This window comes from Symsagittifera roscoffensis, unplaced genomic scaffold, assembly GCF_963678635.1.
Source record: "Symsagittifera roscoffensis unplaced genomic scaffold, txSymRosc1.1 SCAFFOLD_166, whole genome shotgun sequence".
Classification (NCBI taxonomy): domain Eukaryota; kingdom Metazoa; phylum Xenacoelomorpha; order Acoela; family Convolutidae; genus Symsagittifera; species Symsagittifera roscoffensis.
The window spans coordinates 17,346-44,490 of NW_026971650.1; the positions used below are offsets into that span (position 1 = coordinate 17,346).

The following is a 27,145-nucleotide window of genomic DNA, read 5'->3' on the forward strand; positions in this document are numbered from 1 at the left end:
AATTAGTTGGACTCTCCCGAGCACTTCAGCAGCCGCAATAAACCAGTATACCCTAGATCTATTGAGCCTAGCAGAGACTAGTTAAACAACCTGAGACTAGATAGTATAAGAGTAAGATTAGGATCGGTATTAGACTAAGAAGTTGCACGAATCTATCCGGCCGAAAATAAGATAGCGTGACGAGCAGACGGTGTACCCTATCCGAAATTACTCTATGAGTTAACCAACTCGGTCCTAACTCAAAAATGTCATGAATGAATCCAAACATTTAGTTATGTTAGATAATGGGTCTATTCTTAGAAAAAATGGAATGGACTAGAAGAGAATCAGTAACCCCAACAAATTGTTTTCAAAGGACGTTGGCGGAAAGGCGGCAGAGTTAGAGAAGAAGCTAGGCTAAAAATTGTGGTAGCAAAACCTAGTTCGAGTAGTGGAACAAAGAGGCAATCGAAAATTGGGATTACGACTCTGATACGGAATTAGACTTTGAACCGATGCGACTGCTATTTGTGATGGTGCCTGCAGAGAGATCAAAAGTGGCCGATCAAAAGACACGCAGGGGAGAAAGGCGAAAAGTGAAGAGGCGATAGTCGTGACCGTAGAGAATCAAATCGGCAAAAAACAGAGATACGGCGAGCGAATTACCTGCAGAAAGACGGAACCTGACGAGCAACGTACCTGCGGGGACACAAAACACAGCGAGCGAGGTGCTTGCGTAATAACGATTTTGGGACGGAGCGTAAGCCGCACGGTGAAACAAACACTAAAAGGCAGTCTACGTGGACGGGCACAAAGAAAACAGCAGGAGACCCAAATTTGGAGGGATTATGATAGGCAGTATTGTTCAGGAGGAGAAAAAGAAGGGAAAGAGTACGAGGCCAGTAGAAAGGAGAGGAAAACGTGAAGCACAACTGCCAGAAAACTGTAGAAACTAAATTCCCAGGAGAGAGTTGACTAAGAGTCTAAAACGCAAAATAAACTTTTAATTTTGATTTAAAAATTTTGAGCGAAAGGATATGTCATGCATGTGTAATTTAGTATCACTTAATTTAGATTTGAGTTTGTTTATTGTCGCCTTTGGAGCTGTTTGTCAATTTGGTGCCAATTTCATTAAGTACCTGTCACTTTGCCATCCAGTGAGTGTGAGTGCCAAAACAGTATTGTGTTATGTTGATTGAAATACAGTTGGCGACAATTTATATACTTCGGAAATTAAAGTGCTGAATATGGCGTTGAATATTTTTTCACCTCCCCATTTCCAATGGTTAGAACAAAACAGTAAGCTTCTCAAGTAGCACGGTTGATGTTGCACTTTCAATGAGTTTAACAGAACAGCCATGATGCAAAAATTGCTGCTGATGGTTTGATAATTTTTGTTGTTAAAATGACTACTGGGATTACAAAACAAATGTAAAAAGGCTACTAGCTGAAAGCTTATTTTTTAATTAAAAAGTATAGCCCAATATTTCAGTTCTTTCTTTCGTAAAGCTTTGGTGGCATTCCGGTGATACTTTTGTCCCAGAACCGCGGATGCGTGGTAGCTTGATGACTGAACATACATGTTTCCAACTGCTGGGTGTTCCACATACTCGAAGATTTGGTCCTGTTCCTTTTTTGCGCGCTCTGAAAATGTCTCACAGTCGCTTTTCCCCGTTGCTGCTGGTTTCCACTTTTTCCGTCACAATTAACCAATCGGTTAATACTTAGTGCACTGACTTTTTTTGCTGTTGTCTCGCCCATTGAGTAAAGCATGAGTGATTTAGGGAGCAGAGATCAGATGGCTTCAAAAACGTCCGAAAAAGCTCGCTTTTTGCATGCAAACTTATAATTTGTCTTTTGTGTGATTCAAAACATTTATAGCTTCTAACGAAAAATTGGACTGTTCATCAGCATAAAAATTGTGCTTTTTCTTTTGACCAGAAGTTTAAATATGAGTATTGTTTTCTTCATATTGTAAAGTTTAAAAAATACGACCAATATTTGAGAGCAAGTTTGAAGCAGCTATGAATTGTTGATTAACTGAATTAATTTGTTGTTTTATAACTAATTTGTGGCGATTGCTATAACTGGTTAAATATTATTTCGTAGGGGGATCTCGTCCTTTGCTTCAGCTCACCTTTTAAACGCTGTTGTGATTTAACCAAAATATTTCGTTGTTAAAAATTGACTATTTATGTTATGATAAAAAATACAGATATTGAAATTTTCCATACCGGTTTTTGGTATAGGTTTCTTCAAATCTTTCCGAAGAATTTGGAAAATTGCTCAAACTACAGCAAATATCTCATGGTAATAAGACTTGGAACGCTCTCTAAATGCAGCAGGGAAAAAAGTGAGCTGAAAGATATCGAAATAAGAGTTTTTGATTAAAATGCCTTTATCATGCGCCCAACAAAGAGCGCGCAGAAAAGGAAGGTCCAGTTTAGCAAACAGTGAAAATTGTCCTGACTGTGGTAGACCCATGCATGTTTGCCTCTTGGACGGGGGATATGTCACTGAGGGGGTGGGGTCGTTATTTTCGACCCCAAAATTTGGAGAAATTGAGTTATTGATCCAAGAGGAACCGACAAAAGAAGAACAAGTGATTCACGAAGAGATCAAAGCAACGATGCCGGTGTATCAGAGTGCGGCTGTGGACGCCTTACGATCTTTTTCCAGAGAAAAGGGTGAGACAAAAAGATATTTTCTGAGCTGACAATTACTATTTACGGGTAATTGCTTACTCCAAAATACATTTTCGTGTTTATTACTAATTTGATCAAGATGAAAGAACTCAGATGTTAAAAAATACGAAAATTTTATGATAAGCTAAAATCTTATAAAGTTGACTTTTTTATGATCTCTCCACATAATTTAGATAAGATAATTTAAGATAATAATTTAAGATACAATCCTACTATTTCAAATTGTGAGCCCTTGACTTACTTGATATTAGATTTTAATTGCAATCTCTATTTTTTCACTCTATTTGTATGTACCCCAGTTGAGAAAAAATTTGGGCTGATAGTCCTGGTAAAACCAAAAAGGAGTGTTTTTTTATTCAGATCAATTTTACAAAACTCTGGTTCTTCAGGGCATCGAATTCTTGATCTGCATGGGCCCAGCCCTGTGTACACACCAGTGACCCGTAAATAAGCGACAGCTGTTAAGGCGAGAACCATTTCTGATTGAACTTTTAGACGAAAAAGTACATTTCTGAAAAATTGACAACGCGAAACGATTATTTGTAAACACGGGAATATGTTTTTGAGAAATACAAAACGCAAAATGATTGATTTAAACACACTCGGGTGACCATCTTAGAAAAAATTCCCCTATCTTAGTTTTTCTCATAAGATTTGTAGGAATTTTCCGCTATCTTACAACTTTCTGATAAGAAGAGTTCTAAGATAGCAACTTTTTCCCGAACTCCAAAAAAAATCACTGAAAACATTGAAGTAAAAATTTTCATGTAGCGTAATAATGTATGCATGTGAAACCAAAAATTCCGAAACAAAAAACTTTACTTTTCAATAAAACCCCTAGTTATACGAAATTAGCTGTTGAAAGTTAGTTTGGAGAATAAAACCCCTAGTTATACGAAATTAGCTGTTGAAAGTTAGTTTGGAGATTAAAAAAATATATCCTTGACGAATCATGTTATATAGCTTTGGACGTGTTGAAGTGTTGTATGTGGGTTTCAGATATAATTCGACAAAACTTCTAGTAAACAGCAGCTCAGGTGGCGAAACAATAATTTTAGGCTACGAATTACCGTTATTTTACTATGCTACAGCTGACAACTTTGAAGCCGGTCTTAAGAAACTTTTGAAAAGCGAACAAAAAATCTTGAAACATTTTTGTAGGAAAAGATCCTATCTTACAATTTTTTAAGAAAAGTCACTATTTCCTATTTTGAAACATTATTGGAGCCTAAGTTTGTAAGAAATTGTAAGATTTTTATTAAATCAAGTCGTAAGATAGCGACTTTTGGTCAACATGGGCAATTTTGAGAAAAACAAAACGGAAGTTTTATCAGTTAAACACGCATCAACCATTATGAAATGAAAAACAACTTGGAAAAAATTCTCCATATAGGTGGTTTGTAATCCGTAAAAATTTATTGGGATGGAATTGCTCGTATTTGTAGTTTTTTGGATGCTAAAACTTTTTTGTCGTCTAAATGTCTTGTCGTCTTAATGTCCCGTCGCCTTATTTGCTTAGCACCGTGCACAGCTTTATAGTAATCTAAGTAATCTACCACGATTCTGTGTAAACTGCTCGTTTTATAAATTACACGGGTGATTCATTATCCACGATAATGAACCACGATTCTGTGTAAACTGCTCGTTTTATAAATTACACGGGTGATTGATTATCCCGCACAACAAAATCGTTCCAAACTGAATTGAGGGAGCTAATTGCTTTTATTGATTCCATACACTACTCAAAGTGTAACACTTAAATTTTAATATGATCAGCCTAGATCATAGTTTTGTCAATTCTTATTTTATTAAAAATATGAAAGTCAGTCTGAACAATTAGGGCTTTGCCCTGATAGGAGCAGTCTTGTTCATGTTTCACTAGGAGTATTTCAATATCTAGCAGCATAGTTCAAAAGAAGCTTTTCTCTTTGTGTATCTGTGATAAAAAAAAATTAAAATTTTTTTATGTTTTTTTTCAAATTTTTTGCAGATGCTTTATGGAACCTGATCTAAACTATATTTTATGATTGGATAAATTAGATATTTTACCACTGTAAAGTATTTAATATTAACCAATCATGATTCATCTAACTAACAACCCACTTATTTGTAAGTGCTGAAATTACTTGTAATTTCAGCACCAGAGAGACTTGAATTTAACTTAGAAATTAGTTGCCTCTCCAATAGAACTTCAGCAGCCGCAACAAACCAGTATACCCTAGATCTATTGAGCCTAGCAGAGACTAGATAAACACCCTGAGACTAGAAAGTATAAGAGTAAGATTAGGATCGGTATTAGACTAAGAAGTTGCACGAATCTATCCGGCCGAAAATAAGATAGCGTGACGAGCAGACGGTGTACCCTATCCGAAATTACTCTATGAGTTAACCACATCGGACCTAACTCATCTGGTGCGACCATAAGTCTCGAATAAGACCTTAATAGCTTAGAATTAACCAAAAATAGATTAGAATTTAGACAAAACATTTTAAAAATGTTATACGACGATAATTTAATCGAAATGTCTCTACGACTCAATAGATCAGAGCCGATATTCCGAACGATAACAGAACTACCCGAAATCGTAAGAAGACCTGGAACAAGAGACGACATACGACAAAAGAGAAACTTACCATATAGTTATATGATAGTACGGCAAAAGCCAACACAAAGTTTTATATTTAGAATCTTATTAGCAATCAATTTAGATTTTCATTTACAAACATAAAATTTGAAGTCAATCTTCATAATCATTTCAGGCGCTAAGAAAAAGTATTAATATACAATAACGATTGATAAAAAGATCTCAGATCGTTTTCTTAAATTCTGCAGTCTTATATAAAACATGTTTGAAAACTATTTATTGAAAATCAAAATAAAAATTAGTAGCATGACAATAAATTGTTACTAATCATAAAATCATCTGTTGTCCCAGCATCATCCCCTAAACATAACAGCAATCATAAGCTCACTGATATCATTAAAAAACTAAATCTTTTTCTTAAATAAATTTAAACCATTTTAAACTTAAATTCACTTAATTTTAAAATCAGATCATCAAGGCTTATCCTTGGATCTTAATTAATTTCCTATTTCACTAAATTTAAAAACCTGATCATCAAGGCCTATCCTTGGATCAAAAAGAACAATTTTGTTCTCCCCCACCCACTTAGCAAGTGTCTAACGACCTCAAACGTCGTTTCACTATCCAACCCTTCCAAAAAACCCAAGACTAATAGAAATTTTTCAACAAAACTAACCATTCAAATTAGGATAAACAGTGAAGAACTTCGGTTATTCATCCTTCACTTGAACCCTCCTCTTACCAGACCCAGGATAAATCTTAGACTTAGTAAGTTTAAAATAGTATCTAACGAACTACTCGCGTTCTAATTATACCTGAACCTTGTGGATCGATTTACTATTCTCCAACCCTTGAACACAATCACTACCCCTAAGTAAGATTAAGTAAGTTAACACCTTAGCTTATACTAGCCACGAGAAAGTAAAAAATCATTCTTCGGAATCGATATACTTTTCTCTCCAACCCTAAACAAATAGACCCAGGTTAAGCTAACCAAAAAATCGTAAGGACTAACAGTTTAAGAAAGTAGAAATCATCTAACAATTTTTTGCATCCCTCATCCTAAACCTTATGTCATTCAAAATCTAGGAAACAAACAAACAATCGTTTTACACAACTGTGAAATAGATAAAAAAAATACGATCTTGTAATCACACCTCATACACAAACAGTTGGATACATTAGAACAAAACGACTAACAATAAAAAGAAAAATAATAAACAAACAAAGACAAATCACACGAAAAAGATTTTCAAAAAATAGAAACGCATTTTCAGAATCAGAAGCCACCAATTTAGATGAACTCTATAAATTAAAAGAATCGATTGATAAGAATTGTCCCATTCACGATCAATTATATTTTTCCGACTCAGAAACAACTTCAAATTCATCAAAAAGAGGAAAAAAAAGAATAAAAAAGCAATATAAACACAAACCAGTACACTTGTATAATTGGAATCAACCAATTAGACACATCGATAGTTATATATTAATAGTCATTAAACGAAAAAATGAACCACACTCAAAAAGACGATAGTCCAGATGACGAAGAGATTTACCCCTTCCTCATAGATGCACCCGATAATAGAGGGCAGCATGACTTTTGCAAGAATTTACTCCTAAATTTGTTTGAACCCGGAATCAGCCCATGCAAAGCAGAATTCCCAGATGTAAAAATCAAAAGACAAATTATCGAACATTATCTGAAAGATATACGTAATTTAACACAACAATACGGAAGCTACACCATAGAATTCAGCACACCAAATCCGAATCACCGCAAATATATAATTCAAACAGACGATCTTGAATTAGAATTTTCAAAAGTATTCTTAGAATATATTAAAAGCATACAATATCATAACTCACAAAGAGCAAACTCCATATTTACTAACGAAGTTTTTGCAATAATATTTAGCTATATTTCAATATTAGAAAAAATAGAATTTCAAAGTATCTCACCAACTGAAACATCCAAACATACAAAAGTACGACAAGAAATCACATTATTTTCAACTTTTCTACATATAATCAAAGAAAATTTCACTAAAGACGAAGTTTCACAACACACAAAACATGACTTACAAAAAATTTTGGCATGGTTTATAACAGATTATTTCATACATAATATAGACTTAATTTCACAAGCAAGAAAAAATTTCAGACCTCAAAATCCAAACAATGATACTGCCATCACAGAACAGTCAGACTACGTTTGGGACCCTGAATGGTCTCATCATGCATTTTTAAATATCCCACAATCAATCTCAAGTCAAGCAATAAGTACAATATCTTATCAAAGAGATTATGTGAGAGTAGTACCACTGACCATTGATGCAACACCATTAAACTACAATACATTTTTACCTGATACGCGAAATAAAAGTTTAAATTCGACCGTTATACACAATGAAAACCTTAATGGAACTAGGAATCTTACACAACAAGATATCCAAACACCATCACACTTCATAAATGAAGAAATCGTCCAAACAACAACAACTACACAACAAAGTATTTCACCGATACGTCCAAATTTAACAACACCAAAAAATACAAACACTTCACTGGCACAAGTAACTTTACAATCAACCGTTAAACCTTCGGTTGCTCCAAAATATTCACATATGGATTATCAAACATATAGACCTAAGACACTACCGTCAAACACACGAAGAACGTTCACAAGAAACACTTTTGCAGAACACAATTATAATTACGCACATTCGTGAAAAACAAACTATCGCCCACGAAAAACTAATAATAATCATGTAAGTTCTCAATATTGGGATAACCGAATGACAACAACCAACTCAGTAAATTTTCGAACTAATTCACATCCTCCACAGGATCGTAGTGAAAATTACCCATTCTTTCAACAAAATAAAAATAAAAAGCAAGCACCTCATCATACGGATTACTTATCATCTGATGATGATTATTTACAACCAGATATTTTTGCACCGTATACCCAAGAATATCGCGGACAAGGAGCGCAAAAACCTTATACATATAATAGAATTTTTTCTCCAAATCCAACAGATACACAAAATCAACAACCAATACAAATGCAAAACCCAACTAATACACAATCTTTTCAACCAATTCAACCACAAAACCCAATGATTACACACTTGTATCAACCAACTCAAATGCAAAATGAAATACCACTCCCATATTACCTTCAACAACACGAAATAACAAAAAATCAACTTTCAAATTTTTCACAAATGCCAAATGCCGCAGAATCACTACAGATGACAATGAATCCATACCTTATGGGTGGATCATCAATAACATCAAATAAACCACTAATGGTATTCACAGGAACAGACCCTGAATATTCTATAGAAGATTATTTAAATGCAGTAACAGCAAATTTAATTTTAAATATAGGACCTGAACCAATTAATACACCACTAAATCAAAGTTGGATACATCGACGCACAGCGTTGATAGAAACAACCTTAGATGGCGCAGCCCAAAAATGGTTTTCAGTATTACCTATAGAAATAAAATCAAATTGGAAAAGATTTACACAAGAATTTTCAAAAATGTTTGACTCCGAAAGAAATAAACAACACCAAAGAGTTTTATGTAATGAAATTCGCAGATTACCAAATGAAACCATCAAACAATTAGCGCAGTACGTATCGAAACACTAGTTCGAAAAGCATATTCATTAAATACACATGACTATAAAAACACAAAAATGACAGAAATTTTAATGATGACCTTAACACCTCAATTAAGGAAAATAGCAATAAAAAAGAGAGCATCTCATCCTTCCTCATTTCGAGAACCCGATTTAGATTTTCGAAAACTAGTAGGCAAACTAGAGCAAGCGGAAATCACAATGAAACTTGAAGAAACAGAAAATCTAAAACTACAGTATGTTAATCGAATCGAAACTAACACTACAAATATCAATAACATACAGGAATCAGATACAGACCTAGTTGAAAAAATCACTGAAATATTAAATATTTATGAAAAACACCCAAATTTTAAAGGCAAACCGTCTTTCAAAAAATGGTGTAATTATTGCCGACGATACGGACATAGTATTTCTGAATGTAGACAAAAACAACAAGATAACCAGAACAAACCTCAAAAGTATAAAGAACCAAATAAATCATTCTATCAATACATGAAGAAAGATCAAAATCTACCAAACAAAAATGTATACAGCAACAACAGTTCAAAAAAACCACTTCCGAACAATACTAATTACACAAGGAATCAATCACCATATAACTCAAGTTATAGAGGAAGATCGCCAGAACGAAGAAATACACAGAATTCTTCACAAAATCATCATAATCGACCAAATAGTCGAAATAACTACTCGAGATCAAATTCAAACACAACACAATTTGTTTCTAGATCCAATTCCCAATCGAACACAAGAAATAAATACTATCCAAACAATCAATCACGAAACTCATCATATAACAGAAATAGAAACTATTCAAATAATCGAAATAGAAGTTATTCGAACAATCGAAATCAGAATTACCCGAACAATCGATCAAGAAATAACTCATATAACAGATCAAGCTATCACAAATCAAACGACAATTATCAAAACAGATCACGAAATAATTCACAAAGTCGAAATTCAAGTTATAATAATCGATATAGAAATTATTCTCAATCACCACATAGAAATAATAACCATTATAATAATTCTAAACATCGCTACAGAAGTAGTATAACCAAACATCAAAGACATATTAATCAAGTACATTCAAATGAAGAAACAACATCAGACCCCCCAGGTATTGATGACACAGGAAATAACGAACTACAACTAAATCAAATAAACTGTGGATCATCAGACACAGAAAGTGATACAGAAAACACTATCTCAATAAATATGATAGCAGTCAAAAACGACTACGAACCTATTATATATGAACAACCTTTTACATCACATATATATGAAAATCAATTGGAACTTCTTCACAATTATTATATTGAACCCATCAATACTACACAAACTGCACAAGAAGTAAACAAAATCAACACCGTAAATAAACCCAATGAAAATGACAAAACAAAAAGCTTAAAACAAATCACATCTACCAAAATGTACAAAAAGAACAACCCAAAGAAAAAATTTGAACAATACCATTTCTTTTAGAAGGTCCAAGAAACAAAGAATTTCAACCACCAGATCTTGAAATTGATTTTTTAATTGATTCAGGAGCAGAATCAAACATAATTAACATTCCCACATGGAATGAAATCAAAACATTACACCCAAAATTAACGCCTCTTGCAATCTCTAGTAAACTAGCAACAGCACAAGGATCAACATTAGTAAATTATGGAAAAGTTCAATTATTCCTTCTCCCCACAAGAACAATGGAGCAAAATAAAATTCTAAACAAGCCATTTAAACAAATATTTCATATCACTGATATTAAACACAATATCATTGGCATACCATTTTTCTCGAAATATATACCAACAATCAACATCTTGAATAGTAAAATACTAATCAAAGATAAGTATACAAAAACAAAAAACACAGCTCTAACATTTTTTCAAAGATTAAATAAACAACCACCATTCTTTTCAAAATTTTATCTAATTTATAACCAACAACGGAAACACCTGAAACCACTATCAGGAAATATATATAACTTTTCAATAAAACAAGTTCACCAATATGATAAAAATCAAAATAAACAACAATCTTTATGTCAGACTTTGAATTCAAACCTATCCATAAGTTTTTCAAAATCACGATTTCATCTATAAAATATTTGAAAAATACGAATTCAGACATCATTTCGTTATATGTATATAACAATACACCGTATCAAGTAACATTACTCTTAGGACTTTTAGGATATTGCGAAACAAACGCTACAGTATCACCCATACATGAAAAAGCATACCGCGTAAATAATATACTCCAATTATTAGATATTTGTCAATCCACAATTCTTAATGAAGAACTATCCATAAATAATATAATAAGTAATGAAAAAAAAATACAGACTATTTCATAAAAACCCCATATTTCAAACCTACATTCAACATAACCAACTATACAGAAGATCAGCAGAAGTTTTTAACAATGTTTAACTTCCAACATTCACAAATAACACAAGACGAATTTGATAAGTTAGCCAAACAGCTAATAAAATACTCATCAGTCTATGCAACATCAAAATTTGATGTTGGAAAAATCAGTTCATCACTACAACTCCCGTTCATCACTTCAAACTTCAACCACCAACAAACAAAAAGAAAATCCAAGAATTCCTTGGAATGTTAAATTTCATAAGCAAATACGTTTATAAAATGCAATTATATTTAAGACCATTCTATAATATTCTCAGACAACAAAACAATTTTGAATGGAATACTGAACACCAAACACGATTTGAAGAAATCAAAAAACTTCTAACTGAACAAATTTCAAATACAATTCCAGATCCAAATCAACCATTCTATGCAATGTGCGATGTTTCAAATTTTGGCATCGGCGCAGCATTGCTACAATCACATAGTGGTACAAATAAAATGAACCTTATATCAGCAAATTCTCGATTATTCAATCAAGCAGAGCTACGACTCTCAACTTAAATGAGAGAATGTACAGCTATAATTTATACACTTACAGAATATGAATTTCTGATACTTGGATCAAAACATCCAACAGTTCTATTCACAGATCCTAAACCAATCATTTTTCTCTTTACACAAAAGTCAAATCCAAATCACCGAATTTATAGATTTCAATTAATTCAAATGAAATTTCCAAATTTACATATAGTCTGGACAGCAGGAAAGAATCTTGCATTACCAGATACATTAAGTCGAAATACACCACCTGAATTACTTACACGAAAAACCATAGTTGAAATACCCAAAAATGTAAAATTTTACCTTGCAGAAAACGAAACATCACCCCGACTAGAATGCAAATATGCAGTAAAAACTGACATTGAACAATCACAGATAAATAACCTACAACACTTCCCACTTTACTTAGATTGCCAAAATAACCACTACGAAGTTGATCTACTTGGAACATCAACTTTCAAACCAATTCCATACTCACAATGGATAAAAAATAACACCCAACAAAAACGAGTAAAACAACACTCGCATAAAAAGACCTTTTTCCGTTAATTGAAAAAGAAAATTTAACTGATAAAATAAATTTATCAGGACCACAAACAAATGATTCAAAATACACAATAAATCAAGTTTTTGACCTCCATGACCCACTTGACACAATTCCTTTATCTAAATTAGAAATTGAAAACATTTTTCTCCCCCCAACAGATAAAATTACAATTAATACGTTGAAACAATATCAAAATCTTGACCCAGTAATTAGACAACTAAAATCATGGCACAAATACAAAACTAAACCCGTAAAGGCAGATACCACAATTTTAGGAAATAAAACACTCCTCCGATATTTTCGAAAATTTAATAATACAACAATTAGTGAAAACACAGCGAACAAATAAATTCACGTTTTACACCAGCCTCCGATTTAAAAATTGGAACATTTGTTTTAATACCTAATTTTAATACTCAAAAAGGAATTTCTAAAAAATTACAACCCCTTCGTAAAGGACCATACCAAATAATCGCCAAACCCACTGACGTAACATATAAAATCACCGACTCAGACCAAAAAGAAATTGTTCAACATAGAAACAATCTCTTACCTTATTACCCAAAAGAATACGCACTACGCGAACTAACTCAATTATATTCTTTCACAGGTTTAAAAGTTATTCAAAATCACCCACATACGGAAAATGAAATAAAAGAACAAAATGACATTCACCTCGAAAAACAAAATAAAAAATCAACTACACCCAAAAACAATACAAAAAAGCTAGATCAAAATATACCTCAAAAAGAAAGAAAAAATAGAAAGATGACAGAAAAAATTATACCCCAAGAACAAGTCGAGAAATCAGAACATAGAGAGTCATCACGACTTAGAAATCAACCATGCAAAAACTACAAAACATTCATTCCACAATCTAAAATCTTAAAGAAAGTTGAATTTCAAAAACAGTTTTAATTTTAAAATTAATAATCTTTGCACCTCTGAAACCTTTTAAACTTTCATTTTTCAAAATAACATGCTGACAAACACGCAGCGATTCTAGTTCAAAACTAGCCAATAGGATTCATTCAATCCGTCACCTTCTATAACTCTAACACAAACCAATTAGACGAAAGATATTAAACTCTAGGCATATCTATAACTATAACTTTACAACCTCCAGGTCAAAAATAAGCAAACCACTCAAACTTGACAACTAAAATAAATAACACCATAATATCATAACCCTCCCTTATCTAATAATGCAAAGATCAACAATATTTTCCCAACTCAGACCTCAAAAACCCCCCAAACAAAAATGTTAAATTAGCCTAAAGTGAAAGAACGACCATATTAATTTAGCCTAAAGTACAAAAATCTCAAAAATACCCCAGATCAACTGAAAAATATAAATAAAGTAAAAGAAGACCTCCCGAACACCATAAAATTCGCCCCCAACAATTTTTCACAAAACTCAACCCACTTGTCAAAAAACCAATAAATAATTCGATCACACTTGAAAATTGCCAAAAACAACAAAAATATTCGATCAAGAAGCCATTTCTTAAATGCTCTTCTCTCGATCAGTCAACATAATTCTCAACATTTTCATAAACTTTTTAACAAAATTTAAACTTTTATTCATATTTCTTTTTGATACCTTTGAAGCTTTTGTAATAATCTTAATCATTTTTTGCAATATTTTTTAAATTTTCTATCTCCATCTTTCAAAAGCCATTGACCATATTCACAGGTACAAAAACCCAAAATTTATTTAAATGATACGAACCATTTTTAGTAGAAGAGATATTTTTTTCCTATTCGTAATTTTTATAACATTTTTATCATCCCTCATATTGACAATATGCAAATGTTTAAAGAAGGCAGTCATAACATTCGCCTTAGCAACAATCCTTTTAATTCTTTTTCTAGAAGAATACTACAATAAACATAAATTTTTTCACTAAAAAGAAATAAATTAAAAAACCCTCAAAAATTGCTAACCAACAATCACACAGTCAGTCTTCACCGACAACATCCCAAGAAAACCCGACACCACCTACAACTACCCAAAACCCCCAAACATCTACACAAATTTCTTTCCAAGATAACCCATATACTTTTGAAGAACGACACGCTCGCTTATCTGAACCACTCGAACCAGTTCAGCGACAGGCACCTCTGAGTGAACCAACATATAACTTGTACCCAACACTACCACAAGAATTAAGTAGAATACGAAATATTAGTCAAAACCAAAATACAATTGAAATAAATAGACAAACTATACATCCACGACGAAATAGAAATTTTCAAACCCCCCGAGTTCATTTTGATATACCCCAATCCCCATCACCAAGTACTCCAGAAAACCCAATTAGCATAATACCGGAAACCCCTACGCTTCTTTCACAACGTAGCATCTTTCAAGTCTACCCTCAGATTACTTAGGTTCAACACCAACATCTGAACAAATACGTGAAAATCCCTTTAACCCCCCAAACCAAACTTCACGACTACCATATTGGACAACACAATCATTCACACAAGGTGAACCAAATTTAATAAATGATCCAATAGATATTTCTACAGATACAACAACATCATCATCACTACCAGAAACATTATCACTACCATCAACACCATCAATAAGCCAGATTTCACAAACGCCTTTTCCTTTCAATTTCCCAAATAACCTCGACGCTAGATATCGAGAACAATCATCAACAAATATCCCTTTAAGATTAGACTGGAACACATTCACAGCACCCCCACCATTGTTTGGACAACACCCAGAAAGTAACCGACTCCACAACTGGGCACTAAATAGATTACAATATAGACAAGATATCCACGAAGACATTCGTGACCATAACATCCAAATACTCCAACAAAATAGTCTACAATTAAAATTTGAAATCACGGTTAAACTAAACAACATTGCTCAACATCTTTACCCATTAAACCCACCAAATATAACAGCTCAATCGCTACCACCACCATTTATAACAACTGAAGTAATATATAAATACGACAGATATACCAAAAAGACAATTGGTTACATCACATTTTATAACCCGTACTCAGGATTATCATATACATGTATATTTTGAAATGATTGATTTTTCTCCAACTCTTTTTTCTAATAATTTCCGATCAGAACATAAATCCTTCTCCCCGCACAGGACTCCAAGACTTATTAGTAACACATTACGATTGTGAAGAAAATGAACAAAAAACACTACACAAATATGCAATAAATCAAGTATCACAATGCGAAACAGAACCACAAGCTAAAGAAACTACAAATGTAATAGCGACTCTCTATTCGAAAGCCCGAGCAACAACAGTTATAGGATATAAATTTACAGCAACATTTTCCGAAAAGAAAGTACATTGTTCACAAGTCTCAAACGGAAATAAAAACCGACTTGACCACGAATCATTCTACCAAAGTAATATAGAACGACTTTTACATCTAAATCCCGACGATTGTAAAAACGAGTTACTCAGACTAAATATCACAAGAAATAAAAACACCGATAGAAACTTTGTATATTTTCAAGTCTTTGCCGATTCTGTACATCAAGCAGAACTTGAAAGATATCAAGGACATATAAAACTAGATGAAAAATACCCATACAACGGCGCACACGGAAGATTAACTTATGACATACACGATAAGCACTGGATACCACACATTGGTATAAATAATCCATCAAACTGCAAAGCAGACACAAAAAATAGAGGATATCAAGAAATAATGTTTTTCGACTGGAAAATACAACTCGAAAAAATATAACTCACACGAGATTTATCTGACAACACAATGATCTATCAAGGAATTAGATTACCTTGTAAAAACTATCAAGGTTATTGTGACCCTACAACACGAACACAAGCAATAATTGTTTGGTTTCCTGAAGATACACGTACAACATTTCAAGTAGCAAAAATACACGCTCGATCGATAAAATTTCACGAAAAATATTTTATACAATCAATTCCATATGAACAAGTAAATCCATCACGGAACTCAACCCACTTGTCAAAAAACCAATAAATAATTCGACCACACTTGAAAATTGCCCCAAACAACAAAAATATTCGATCAAGAAGCCATTTCTTAAATGCTCTTCTCTCGATCAGTCAACATAATTCTCAACATTTTCATAAACTTTTTAACAATATTTAAACTTTTATTCATATTTCTTTTTGATACCTTTGAAGCTTTTGTAATAATCTTAATCATTTTTTGCAATATTTTTTAAATTTTCTATTCCATATTTGAACTATATCTCCATCTTTCAAAAGCCATTGACCATATTCACAGGTACAAAAACCCAAAATTTATTTAAATGATACGAACCATTTTTAGTAGAACAGATATTTTTTTCCTAATCGTAATTTTTATAACATTTTTATCATCCCTCATATTGACAATATGCAAATGTTTAAAGAAGGCAGTCATAACATTCGCCTTAGCAACAATCCTTTTAATTCTTTTTCTAGAAGAATACTACAATAAACATAAATTTTTTCACTAAAAAGAAATAAATTAAAAAACCCTCAAAAATTGCTAACCAACAATCACACAGTCAGTCTTCACCGACAACATCCCAAGAAAACCCGACACCACCTACAACTACCCAAAACCCCCAAACATCTACACAAATTTCTTTCCAAGATAACCCATATACTTTTGAAGAACGACACGCTCGCTTATCTGAACCACTCGAACCAGTTCAGCGACAGGCACCTCTGAGTGAACCAACATATAACTTGTACCCAACACTACCACAAGAATTAAGTAGAATACGAAATATTAGTCAAAACCAAAATACAATTGAAATAAATAGACAAACTATACATCCACGACGAAATAGAAATTTTCAAACCCCCCGAGATCATTTTGATATACCCCAATCCCCATCACCAAGTACTCCAGAAAACCCAATTAGCATAATACCGGAAACCCCTACGCTTCTTTCACAACGTAGCATCTTTCAAGTCTACCCTCAGATTACTTAGGTTCAACACCAACATCTGAACAAATACGTGAAAATCCCTTTAACCCCCCAAACCAAACTTCACGACTACCATATCGGACAACACAATCATTCACACAAGGTGAACCAAATTTAATAAATGATCCAATAGATATTTCTACAGATACAATAACATCATCATCACTACCAGAAACATTATCACTACCATCAACACCATCAATAAGCCAGATTTCACAAACGCCTTTTCCTTTCAATTTCCCAAATAACCTCGACGCTAGATATCGAGAACAATCATCAACAAATATCCCTGTAAGATTAGACTGGAACACATTCACAGCACCCCCACCATTGTTTGGACAACACCCAGAAAGTAACCGACTCCACAACTGGGCACTAAATAGATTACAATATAGACAAGATATCCACGAAGACATTCGTGACCATAACATCCAAATACTCCAACAAAATAGTCTACAATTACAATTTGAAATCATGGTTAAACTAAACAACATTGCTCAACATCTTTACCCATTAAACCCACCAAATATAACAGCTCAATCGCTACCACCACCATTTATAACAACTGAAGTAATATATAAATACGACAGATATACCAAAAAGACAATTGGTTACATCACATTTTATAACCCGTACTCAGGATTATCATATACATGTATATTTTGAAAAGATTGATTTTTCTCCAACTCCTTTTTCTAATAATCTCCGATCAGAACATAAATCCTTCTCCCCGCACAGGACTCCAAGACTTATTAGTAACACATTACGATTGTGAAGAAAATGAACAAAAAACACTACACAAATATGCAATAAATCAAGTATCACAATGCGAAACAGAACCACAAGCTAAAGAAACTACAAATGTAATAGCGACACTCTATTCAAAAGCCCGAGCAACAACAGTTGTAGGATATAAATTTACAGCAACATTTTCCGAAAAGAAAGTACATTGTTCACAAGTCTCAAACAGAAATAAAAACCGACTTGACCACGAATCATTCTACCAAAGTAATATAGAACGACTTTTACATCTAAATCCCGACGATTGTAAAAACGAGTTACTCAGACTAAATATCACAAGAAATAAAAACACCGATAGAAACTTAGTATATTTTCAAGTCTTTGCCGATTCTGTACATCAAGCAGAACTTGAAAGATATCAAGGACATATAAAACTAGATGAAAAATACTCATACAACGGCGCACACGGAAGATTAACTTATGACATACACGATAAGCACTGGATACCACACATTGGTATAAATAATCCATCAAACTGCAAAGCAGACACAAAAAATAGAGGATATCAAGAAATAATGTTTTTCGACTGGAAAATACAACTCGAAAAAATATAACTCACACGAGATTTATCTGACAACACAATGATCTATCAAGGAATTAGATTACCTTGTAAAAACTATCAAGGTTATTGTGACCCTACAACACGAACACAAGCAATAATTGTTTGGTTTCCTGAAGATACACGTACAACATTTCAAGTAGCAAAAATACACGCTCGAATGATAAAATTTCACGAAAAATATTTTATACAATCAATTCCATATGAACAAGTAAATCCATCACGGAAACAAAGTACTGATTTTCGAAACATTCATAATATAGAAAATAAATTGACACGTTTTCAAATATATCAAGAAACAGAACTTGCATGCAAATACAGAAATCCACTTCACAAAACACAATATTCTGAAATATTAGTTGAATACTAAAAAGGTTTCGACATGATCACTGGAAAAATAAAAATTGACCCTTATGCCACAGGTCATCCTCTAAACGAAGGAACATCATATATACCAGTTAACTTTCAAAAAAGTAATGGTCAACCTGATGGACATCTAAAGCCACATGACACAAAAAGCACACGTTTACAAGAACTATCACTAATGAATAATTCTTATTTTGGTAATATCCACTATGATATTCACTTAGAAATGAAATTAGACTACACAATTAGCCGAATTTTTCAGGAAATGTCACTCTCTGAATCAGAAACACTTCATCAACTATGCGAATTAGAAAGGACACAAATCCTACAATCACTTGCACTAGCAGTATTAAAAATACCCTACGCAGGATGTTTACTATCAGGAAATAGATCAAATTTTTTAGACTACGAAGGAAACATTTTATGGTTTTATACTTGTACCAAAAAAGTATCACCACTATATGTTTTTGAAGATAAAAGATGCTATAAAAGAATCCCTATCTTTTATAAAAATAAAGTACATTTTGTTGACACACTTTCAAGACGAACATATTTTTGGGATACCGCAGTCCCATGTGGATCAGAAAATAGCCACAATGTAGTACAATTGAACCCAGATGAAGATAAATATGATCTTCTTACCCCATACCCCACATTAATGCAATCACTCAAAAAAATTTCACCCGAAAGCATTAGAGCTATTGCTCCAAATCCAAATATCGAATTACAATCAATTGGAATATATTAAAAATCCGATATCCAACATCACATTAGAACACAACAATTCCAGGAATTATTAACACAAATGGACACTATACAATGACAATCAATTGACCAAAATTTACGCAAACTTGCCGAAACAGCAGGATTTGCAGATATCTATACACAAGATTATAGCGGATATTTTAAAGACATTAAAGACTATATATATCTAAATGGTGAAAAATACAGACCACAAGATATTTCACCTATAAATATTTTTAATTTTGTTACACTAAAAAATGAAATTCTCGATTTTCTAGGATAGCCCTATTACATCTTAGAAAAATTAACTATTTTATACGCAATGTTTAACTTTATAGGATTTCTTTTTTCACTTTTAAAAGGAATCTATAACACATGTGCTATACACACACAAGTAAATAGACAAGCAAGTGTAGCACGCATACTATTTGCAGGATTTTTTAGAATTTTTTCATCATCAATAAACAAAATTCTTCTAGACGCACAAAGAAAAGAATATAACACAAAAATAGCGACAAGACAGAACACGTACGACGAAGAACATAATAATATAGAAGTAACGCCTACAGCACCACAGTTGCCACCCCTACCACATAACCATCCATTATCCTTAGTCCCACGAAATTTCCGAAATTTAGCAATAACCCATAATCCAAATTTTAGACCAAACATATCGCAAAGTCCCATACAACATATAATGACACATCATTCACAAGATGAAAATACATATGAACAAATTATCGATCAACCCCATACCACCGCTTTTCAGTCTCAAAATAATAATTTTTTTAGCCCACGATGAGCCGACAACTTGGATCCCTACACCGCTCAAATTCCCACCCAACCAACCTCAACACTCCAATTACAATAATTCCACTTTTTGCTTTCCCGCCACCCAATTTTCCAAATAGTAATATAACATCAAGCATGAATTCAGACACTAATTCAGATATTTCAGTTTTATACTCCATATCACAACTCAATAACCCTAATATAGAAACCCCTGATGAATTTGCAGACTCCGAACCATCTCCATCCAATAATTTTCAAACCAACTCCTCAGTTTTTTCAAAGCCCCCTTTTCAACCAATCCCACCAAATAACCCACTCCCATCCGTTTCTACTCCTTCTCATGCTTCACAAGTAACCCCAACCTACTCTTCATTTCATTCAGACCGATCATCCAATTCTCCAGATATTCCCCAAATCTCCCAAGAACTCGATAATTTTATCACCCTACAACAACAACTATTACACCCTAACACCCTCGCTGTAAATCAAAATTCTTCCTCAATAGAATCCTCAAACCCACCTATCCCTACACCTCAGTACTTACTGCATCATTAGCACAATCATCCACATCCACCGAATCATCAAATAGCACTAACCGAGCTTATCGCACTTTTAAAAGGAAATTCCCGAACCATCCATTCCCGACCAAACCAGGAACAGCCTGCGAATATATTAATCATCCACACCACACCAACACGAAAGATTTTCTAGCAATCACCTTACCATCATTCCCACAATATACATTAAACACACCTAACGACACTAACGACACACGTAGTTTTGTAGATGAACATGTTTTAATGCCTACACTTCATTGGACAACATATTATCATTTTACTAATCCCCTTTGTCTACCGTTATCTAATACCCATAACGATATAGAAAGGAATAAAGATATGCTATATCGACTCACCACACCACTAACACATAGACAATTTACTTATCTAGGATATAAAAAATCACTAAAAACATTCACTGCACCCCGAGCTAAAGAATTTACACTAGAATATTACGACAATAATATCATCCGAACTAATCAAGATCAATTTTTAGATGACGACCGCTTCGCTAACCCACAACTAACCGAAAAAATTTTCATCAAAACACCATATGTATTTACACTCAATATATTTGATCGAAAATTTGATCACATCATTTCTGAAGCACTAACTGACATGCAAGCTTACGAAAGTTTTAAAGAAAAATTTCAATTATTTTCGTTAACCTTCCACTTCCTTACACCACATGAACGCGATTTGCACTGCTCACACGACATTATGTTACGCACTAAATAAACTCACACATATACATATTATCGCTTCATACAAAACCATTTTGATCTACACACTCCATCAAGACAACCACACAACCGTTTTCAGTTTCTTAATTCAAAGTACACTTCGCCATTTTTTCTAAATTTCAAATATTGCATCAAAGATACTAACCTCCACGGCATCCTCCGCAATTATGACCCAATAACACAAATGTATATATTTTGTCCCATCACGAAGACCTTTAATGCAGAAGAATCCAGACCCTTCCTTATCCCACATGAATTTATCCAACCTATAGAAATCCCTATATTAGAATTCATCCACAATACTAAATACAATCACAAAATATATAATCTCATTCAAAACACACCTTACGAGTTTGCAGTTGGCACGTAAGAACTAAAAACTATTAAAGCACTTCAATTGCTTTGGCCACTGCTTCAAACTAAAAACATCATTCGCATACTAGCAAAATTACTAACAAATTCAGACATGATACACGACATCTTCCCCCACGGTTTTTTCCCCGACGACTAACAGGTAAGTATAATTTATACATATTCTTCACTAATAAATTTAAATTAATACTAACCATTCTTTACTCATGTCTCATTTAGATTTTTAGTCTTCACCCCACGATCATCTGCAAAAACAGAAAAGAAAAATAAAAAACTTGTTAAAATTCTTCTCAACTTTTTTAATATTTTGCACTAGATAAATATAATAAAATTCATACAATGTAATAAATTAATTTATAAATTGTTTCCCCAAAAGCAGTAAATTTCATAAAAATGAAAATTTGTAACTTAACTTTTCCCCAAAACTAGCAGTAAAATTAAAATTCTATGTAGTAAATTGATAAAATGAAAATGCAGTACTAACCTTTTGATATTTTCATTCACTCGCACAAGAATTCTATCCAAACTCGCACAGCTCGCCCACGAAGAATTGTTTAAATAATGAGTTTCAGTTTCAAGTTTTCACACTTAACAACTCTAACACACGATAACAAGTTTCAAACTTTCCTTTAAACCGGTTGGAAAGGAATTATATACTAAACAAAACTAACCAACGCAGCTTACTAAACACCACAAATCATAAAATAACAGCATGACTAAGAAAAGAAAACCAACGGTACCCAAACCGGATTAACCCAGCTTAAAACTGGATAATTTATTCTTTTGAAGACTATTATAAAGTCTAAAAAAGAAATAATAAAACACAAAAAAGTCGAAAGACAAAGCCATAACAAAAACAATTTGATTTTTGAAAAAAGGACACAACCAACGGAACATAAGAAAGACCACCAAAAACCTAACATAAAACGTTATCACATAACAGGACCTCTCACAGAAACCGCACGAAATCATACTCCCACTCCTGGCCTAACCCACCAGAGAGGACGTCCTGAGCATGCTCTATAGCCGGCCTAACCCACCGCGCTACATCCACGCTTTGTGACCACACTTCTATTTTTAATAAGAGGTACTCAAGGGTGAGTAACTCTTCAAAATAACCGAACTAAAACAAAATGCTTTTGTGAAAACAACTAACCAAGATCATAATTAAAACACTGAACTAATAAAAATTTTATAAAATGTAAATTATAGATCAGCATACAACAACAAAGACGAACATCCAAAGACAAAATGACCCCACTACACTCGAAAAAGAATGGCCAACCACAACTAATATGCCGTCCACAATCACAACTCAAAGGATTTAGAGTACGACTTGACTTCGCAGAAAAGGACTTCATTGAACTAGACCAATGACCACCTCGATGTTCGAGTATACGTACAGATCCGAGTTACAAGGCACCCCCTCCACGCACAATCTCCACGCCATTCCCAGACGAGGTCGAACACAAAAGAAGTTCTCTACATAAAACAGAAAAACCCGTCATAGCAAACCATTCTGAAATCAGATTGATTTCATTGGGAAACACCGTCGTTGTCACAAGAAGACACAACGATTGATGTCACTAACTCCAGCGTCCTGGAACTTCTCTAACAAGAGAAACCGGACAAGAGTACGATGTTCGCCAAATACCAACGTCCATCATCCATCCTTTGAATTGCAGAAAGATAATTCTAAAAAACTCTGTAAAACCCGGATGGGTGGAACCTGATCTAAACTATGTTTTATGATTGGATAAATTAGATATTTTACAACTGTAAAGTATTTAATATTAACCAGTCATGATCCATCTAACTAACAACCCACATTTTTGTAAGTGCTGAAATTACTTGTAATTTCAGCACCAGAGAGATTTGAATTTAACTTAGAAATTAGTTGCCTCTCCAAGAGAACTTCAGCAGCCGCAACAAACCAGTATACCCTAGATCTATTGAGCCTAGCAGAGACTAGTTAAATACCCTGAGACTAGAAAGTATAAGAGTAAGGTTAGGATCGGTATTAGACTAAGAAGTTGCACGAATCTATCCGGCCGAAAATAAGATAGCCTGACGAGCAGACGGTGTACCCTATCCGAAATTACTCTATGAGTTAACCACATCGGACCTAACTCATTTAGTCTGTTAGCCTGTCTAAACATTTTCAAAAAATTAGACATTAACAGCCACAATGGTGCAAACGAATTGCAGTCTGGTGTGAGATTCTCAGCAAGTTGATTTTTCGAGGTTTCATTTTTGAGACCTCCTTCATTTCAGGTCAAACTAGTTCGTAAAAAGTACTCTACAGTAACAAAAAAGCCAAATGCACAAAATACGTGCAGTTTCAACTAAAATGATATTCAAAAACATCACGACAACATGAGGAATTTAAGGTTAATTAACTGCCTTCAGATTCGTTGATTAGGAAAAATATTGCCAGCAAATTGACATTGGCTTGTAAGGAGTCTGGTGACTCACCTTTGCTTGGCTGAATTAAAGGCGATTAGTTTATGTTGATCCCACGTCCCACCATTGTATGCCTTTTATTCTTAGGCGGAGAGTTTATTCTGACTGAGAAAGAAAGAGGCCGACAGAGCAATTTACAGGACTTAGTAATTGCTTTTGCCCAGGAATGGCCAGGTGAGATTCATTTGGATGCATTCAGACATAAAAAAATGATTAAAATTCAAAGAATGAAAAAAAAAGCAACCCGAGAAAGATTTTTATTGAAAATATTCTATTTAATGGAATGAAATCCTGCTGCCTATTTAGCCAAAAACATGACTTTGATGAGCCAAAAAATAAAAAAAAGTTCTAGCAAAAAAAAAAGTTCACAGGTCACAAAAATTGTTCCGATCACTGAAAAGTCGCGAAAGCCTTGAACTGCTTAATATCGCTCGTGGCAGCAAGCAAATGCCTACTTCGGATCGCCAAACACTTTAAATGCTGAAGTTTTGTCGAAAAAATGTTGCCATAAAACATTAACTCTGTTGCTTCACTATAATTTATTATATTCAGTTGTTAACCAGTTTGTGTTAGTGAAAAAGCTGTTCTGAGTTATTTGATTATAATAAAAGTTACCCTTTCTGCCATTCCCAGTGGATCTATGAAAGACTTCGCAGCCTGTCTAAGCGTACTCCATTTCCCCACATTTCAGACTGAGTTATTTTGTTGAGCGCAGCTGTTTTTGTCCCACCATTTTAGTTGGTTCAATAGAATCAGAAAAACGGAAGTTATGCGTCATCTCGCTAACTGCAGACGACTTTGACTCAAGAGGAGACATTAAATTCAAGCACAAATCCGGTCAGCAGCTATGGCGTGGAGGCATGCACTATTTTCAACCGAATTCTGGCTGGATTCGGGTTGGATTGAAATGTATGGACAGGTAAAAAAAATGAGATTATATCTTAATTTTTTATTTCCATTACAGGCAATTTTTTCCAATAATAAGAATATGTGTTCATAATGAAATCGTCTGTTTTATAAATTAAAAACAGAATAGAATGTTTACATTTTCATTATTATCGGTGTGTTAAAAATGTTGGTGACTCACAGCAGACACATCTGATCTAGACAGTGAACTTCATTGTTATTTAAGTGAAAATTAAACTATCGAAAATTCTGGGACTAGAATAAAAGGCCGATATTTATATTTAAAAGCACCTCAGAACGACGCGCTAATTTTTCATCTCTAAAAAGTTAGTTTTTAAAATTTAGGCAAAAATAGTTCATAATAAAGGTTATTCTTAATAATTCACTACTTAGGAATGGCATCAGATAGTTTAACACGTGAAAAACCACTTCAATGATATGAAGATATCAACTTCCTAAGTTCAAATTGAAAAAGATAATTTACCTTCAATCTTTTTTTGAAAAGTTCTGGCGGTTTGAAAATTACTAAATTGGCCATGTTCTGGACTAAATTATCAGCGCTTTGAAGAATTTATTCATATTCCTAAGAGCGTAACGCGAATTACTTACGCGTGGCGAACTATACCGCACAACAAAATCGTTCCAAATTGAAATGAGGCTAACTACCTGGGTTGACCAAAACTTCTTATCATACAACTTCCATATATGAGAAACTTCTTGTCATACAATTTCATACAATTCCATACTTACAGAAAATTGTATGAAAACTCTATGACAAGCATTTTTCCATATATGAAAATTGTATGATAGGTATTTTTCCATAACCCAAAAAAGTGATTTTTTGTTTCTAAATTTAATTTTTGAAAAATTTTGGTTGTGTTTGTAACCAAACACAAGTGACAAAGACCTTGGTTTACTCAGAGCACTAAAGTTTGGAGGGTCTCATGCATTTACAATGCATAGAAAACGACCTGAATTGTCTTCAAGTTGTCTTTCACAAGTGATATTACAAAAATAACAAGTGATATAACAAAAATAACAAACTTTTAAAATTTGGCGAAATTTTTCAATGATGATTATTTTAAAAATTTTAATTTTTAATTTATCTGACATTAATCGAGGCATACATAAACACACCATACAACGAAATAGGATTTTTCAGCGTTTTTGAGAAAAATTCGAAAGCAAAAAGGAAAAAAAATCCCAACATAAGTGTACCCAGGACTACGTTATGCACACAAAAAATTCAATTTGCGGTTGAAAAAAAAACAAAAAAAGTTTGGGGCAAAAAAAAATTCTTTGTGTCGCCATTAAAAAAAGCTAGTCATACAATTTCCATAAATGGGAATTGTATGATAAGTATTTTTTTCATAAAACGGAAACCTCTGATTTTTATCACCAGATTGTTTGATTAGAATCAAACAGCGGCAGAAATTAGTTTATATCTTTTTTC

At 33.4% G+C, this 27,145-nt stretch overlaps 1 protein-coding gene across 6 annotated transcripts in view; it reads left to right on the forward strand.

Annotated features, from left to right (window-relative positions):
* The first annotated feature begins 1,929 nt into the window (after positions 1-1,929).
* The window catches only part of LOC134856633 (uncharacterized), a 28,962-nt gene continuing 3,746 nt past the window's right edge, over positions 1,930-27,145 (forward strand). The window contains exons 1-4 of one of the 6 annotated variants that reach the window (XM_063872911.1): positions 1,930-2,097; positions 2,345-2,666; positions 24,874-24,960; positions 25,525-25,705. In XM_063872911.1, the coding sequence (XP_063728981.1) occupies positions 2,372-2,666; positions 24,874-24,960; positions 25,525-25,705 (563 nt within the window). In that variant the 5' untranslated portion in view covers positions 1,930-2,097; positions 2,345-2,371. Of the gene's footprint in view, positions 2,098-2,333; positions 2,667-24,873; positions 24,961-25,524; positions 25,706-27,145 lie in introns of all 6 variants that reach the window. The other 5 variants (XM_063872909.1, XM_063872912.1, XM_063872910.1 and 2 more) reach the window with 5 other exon arrangements.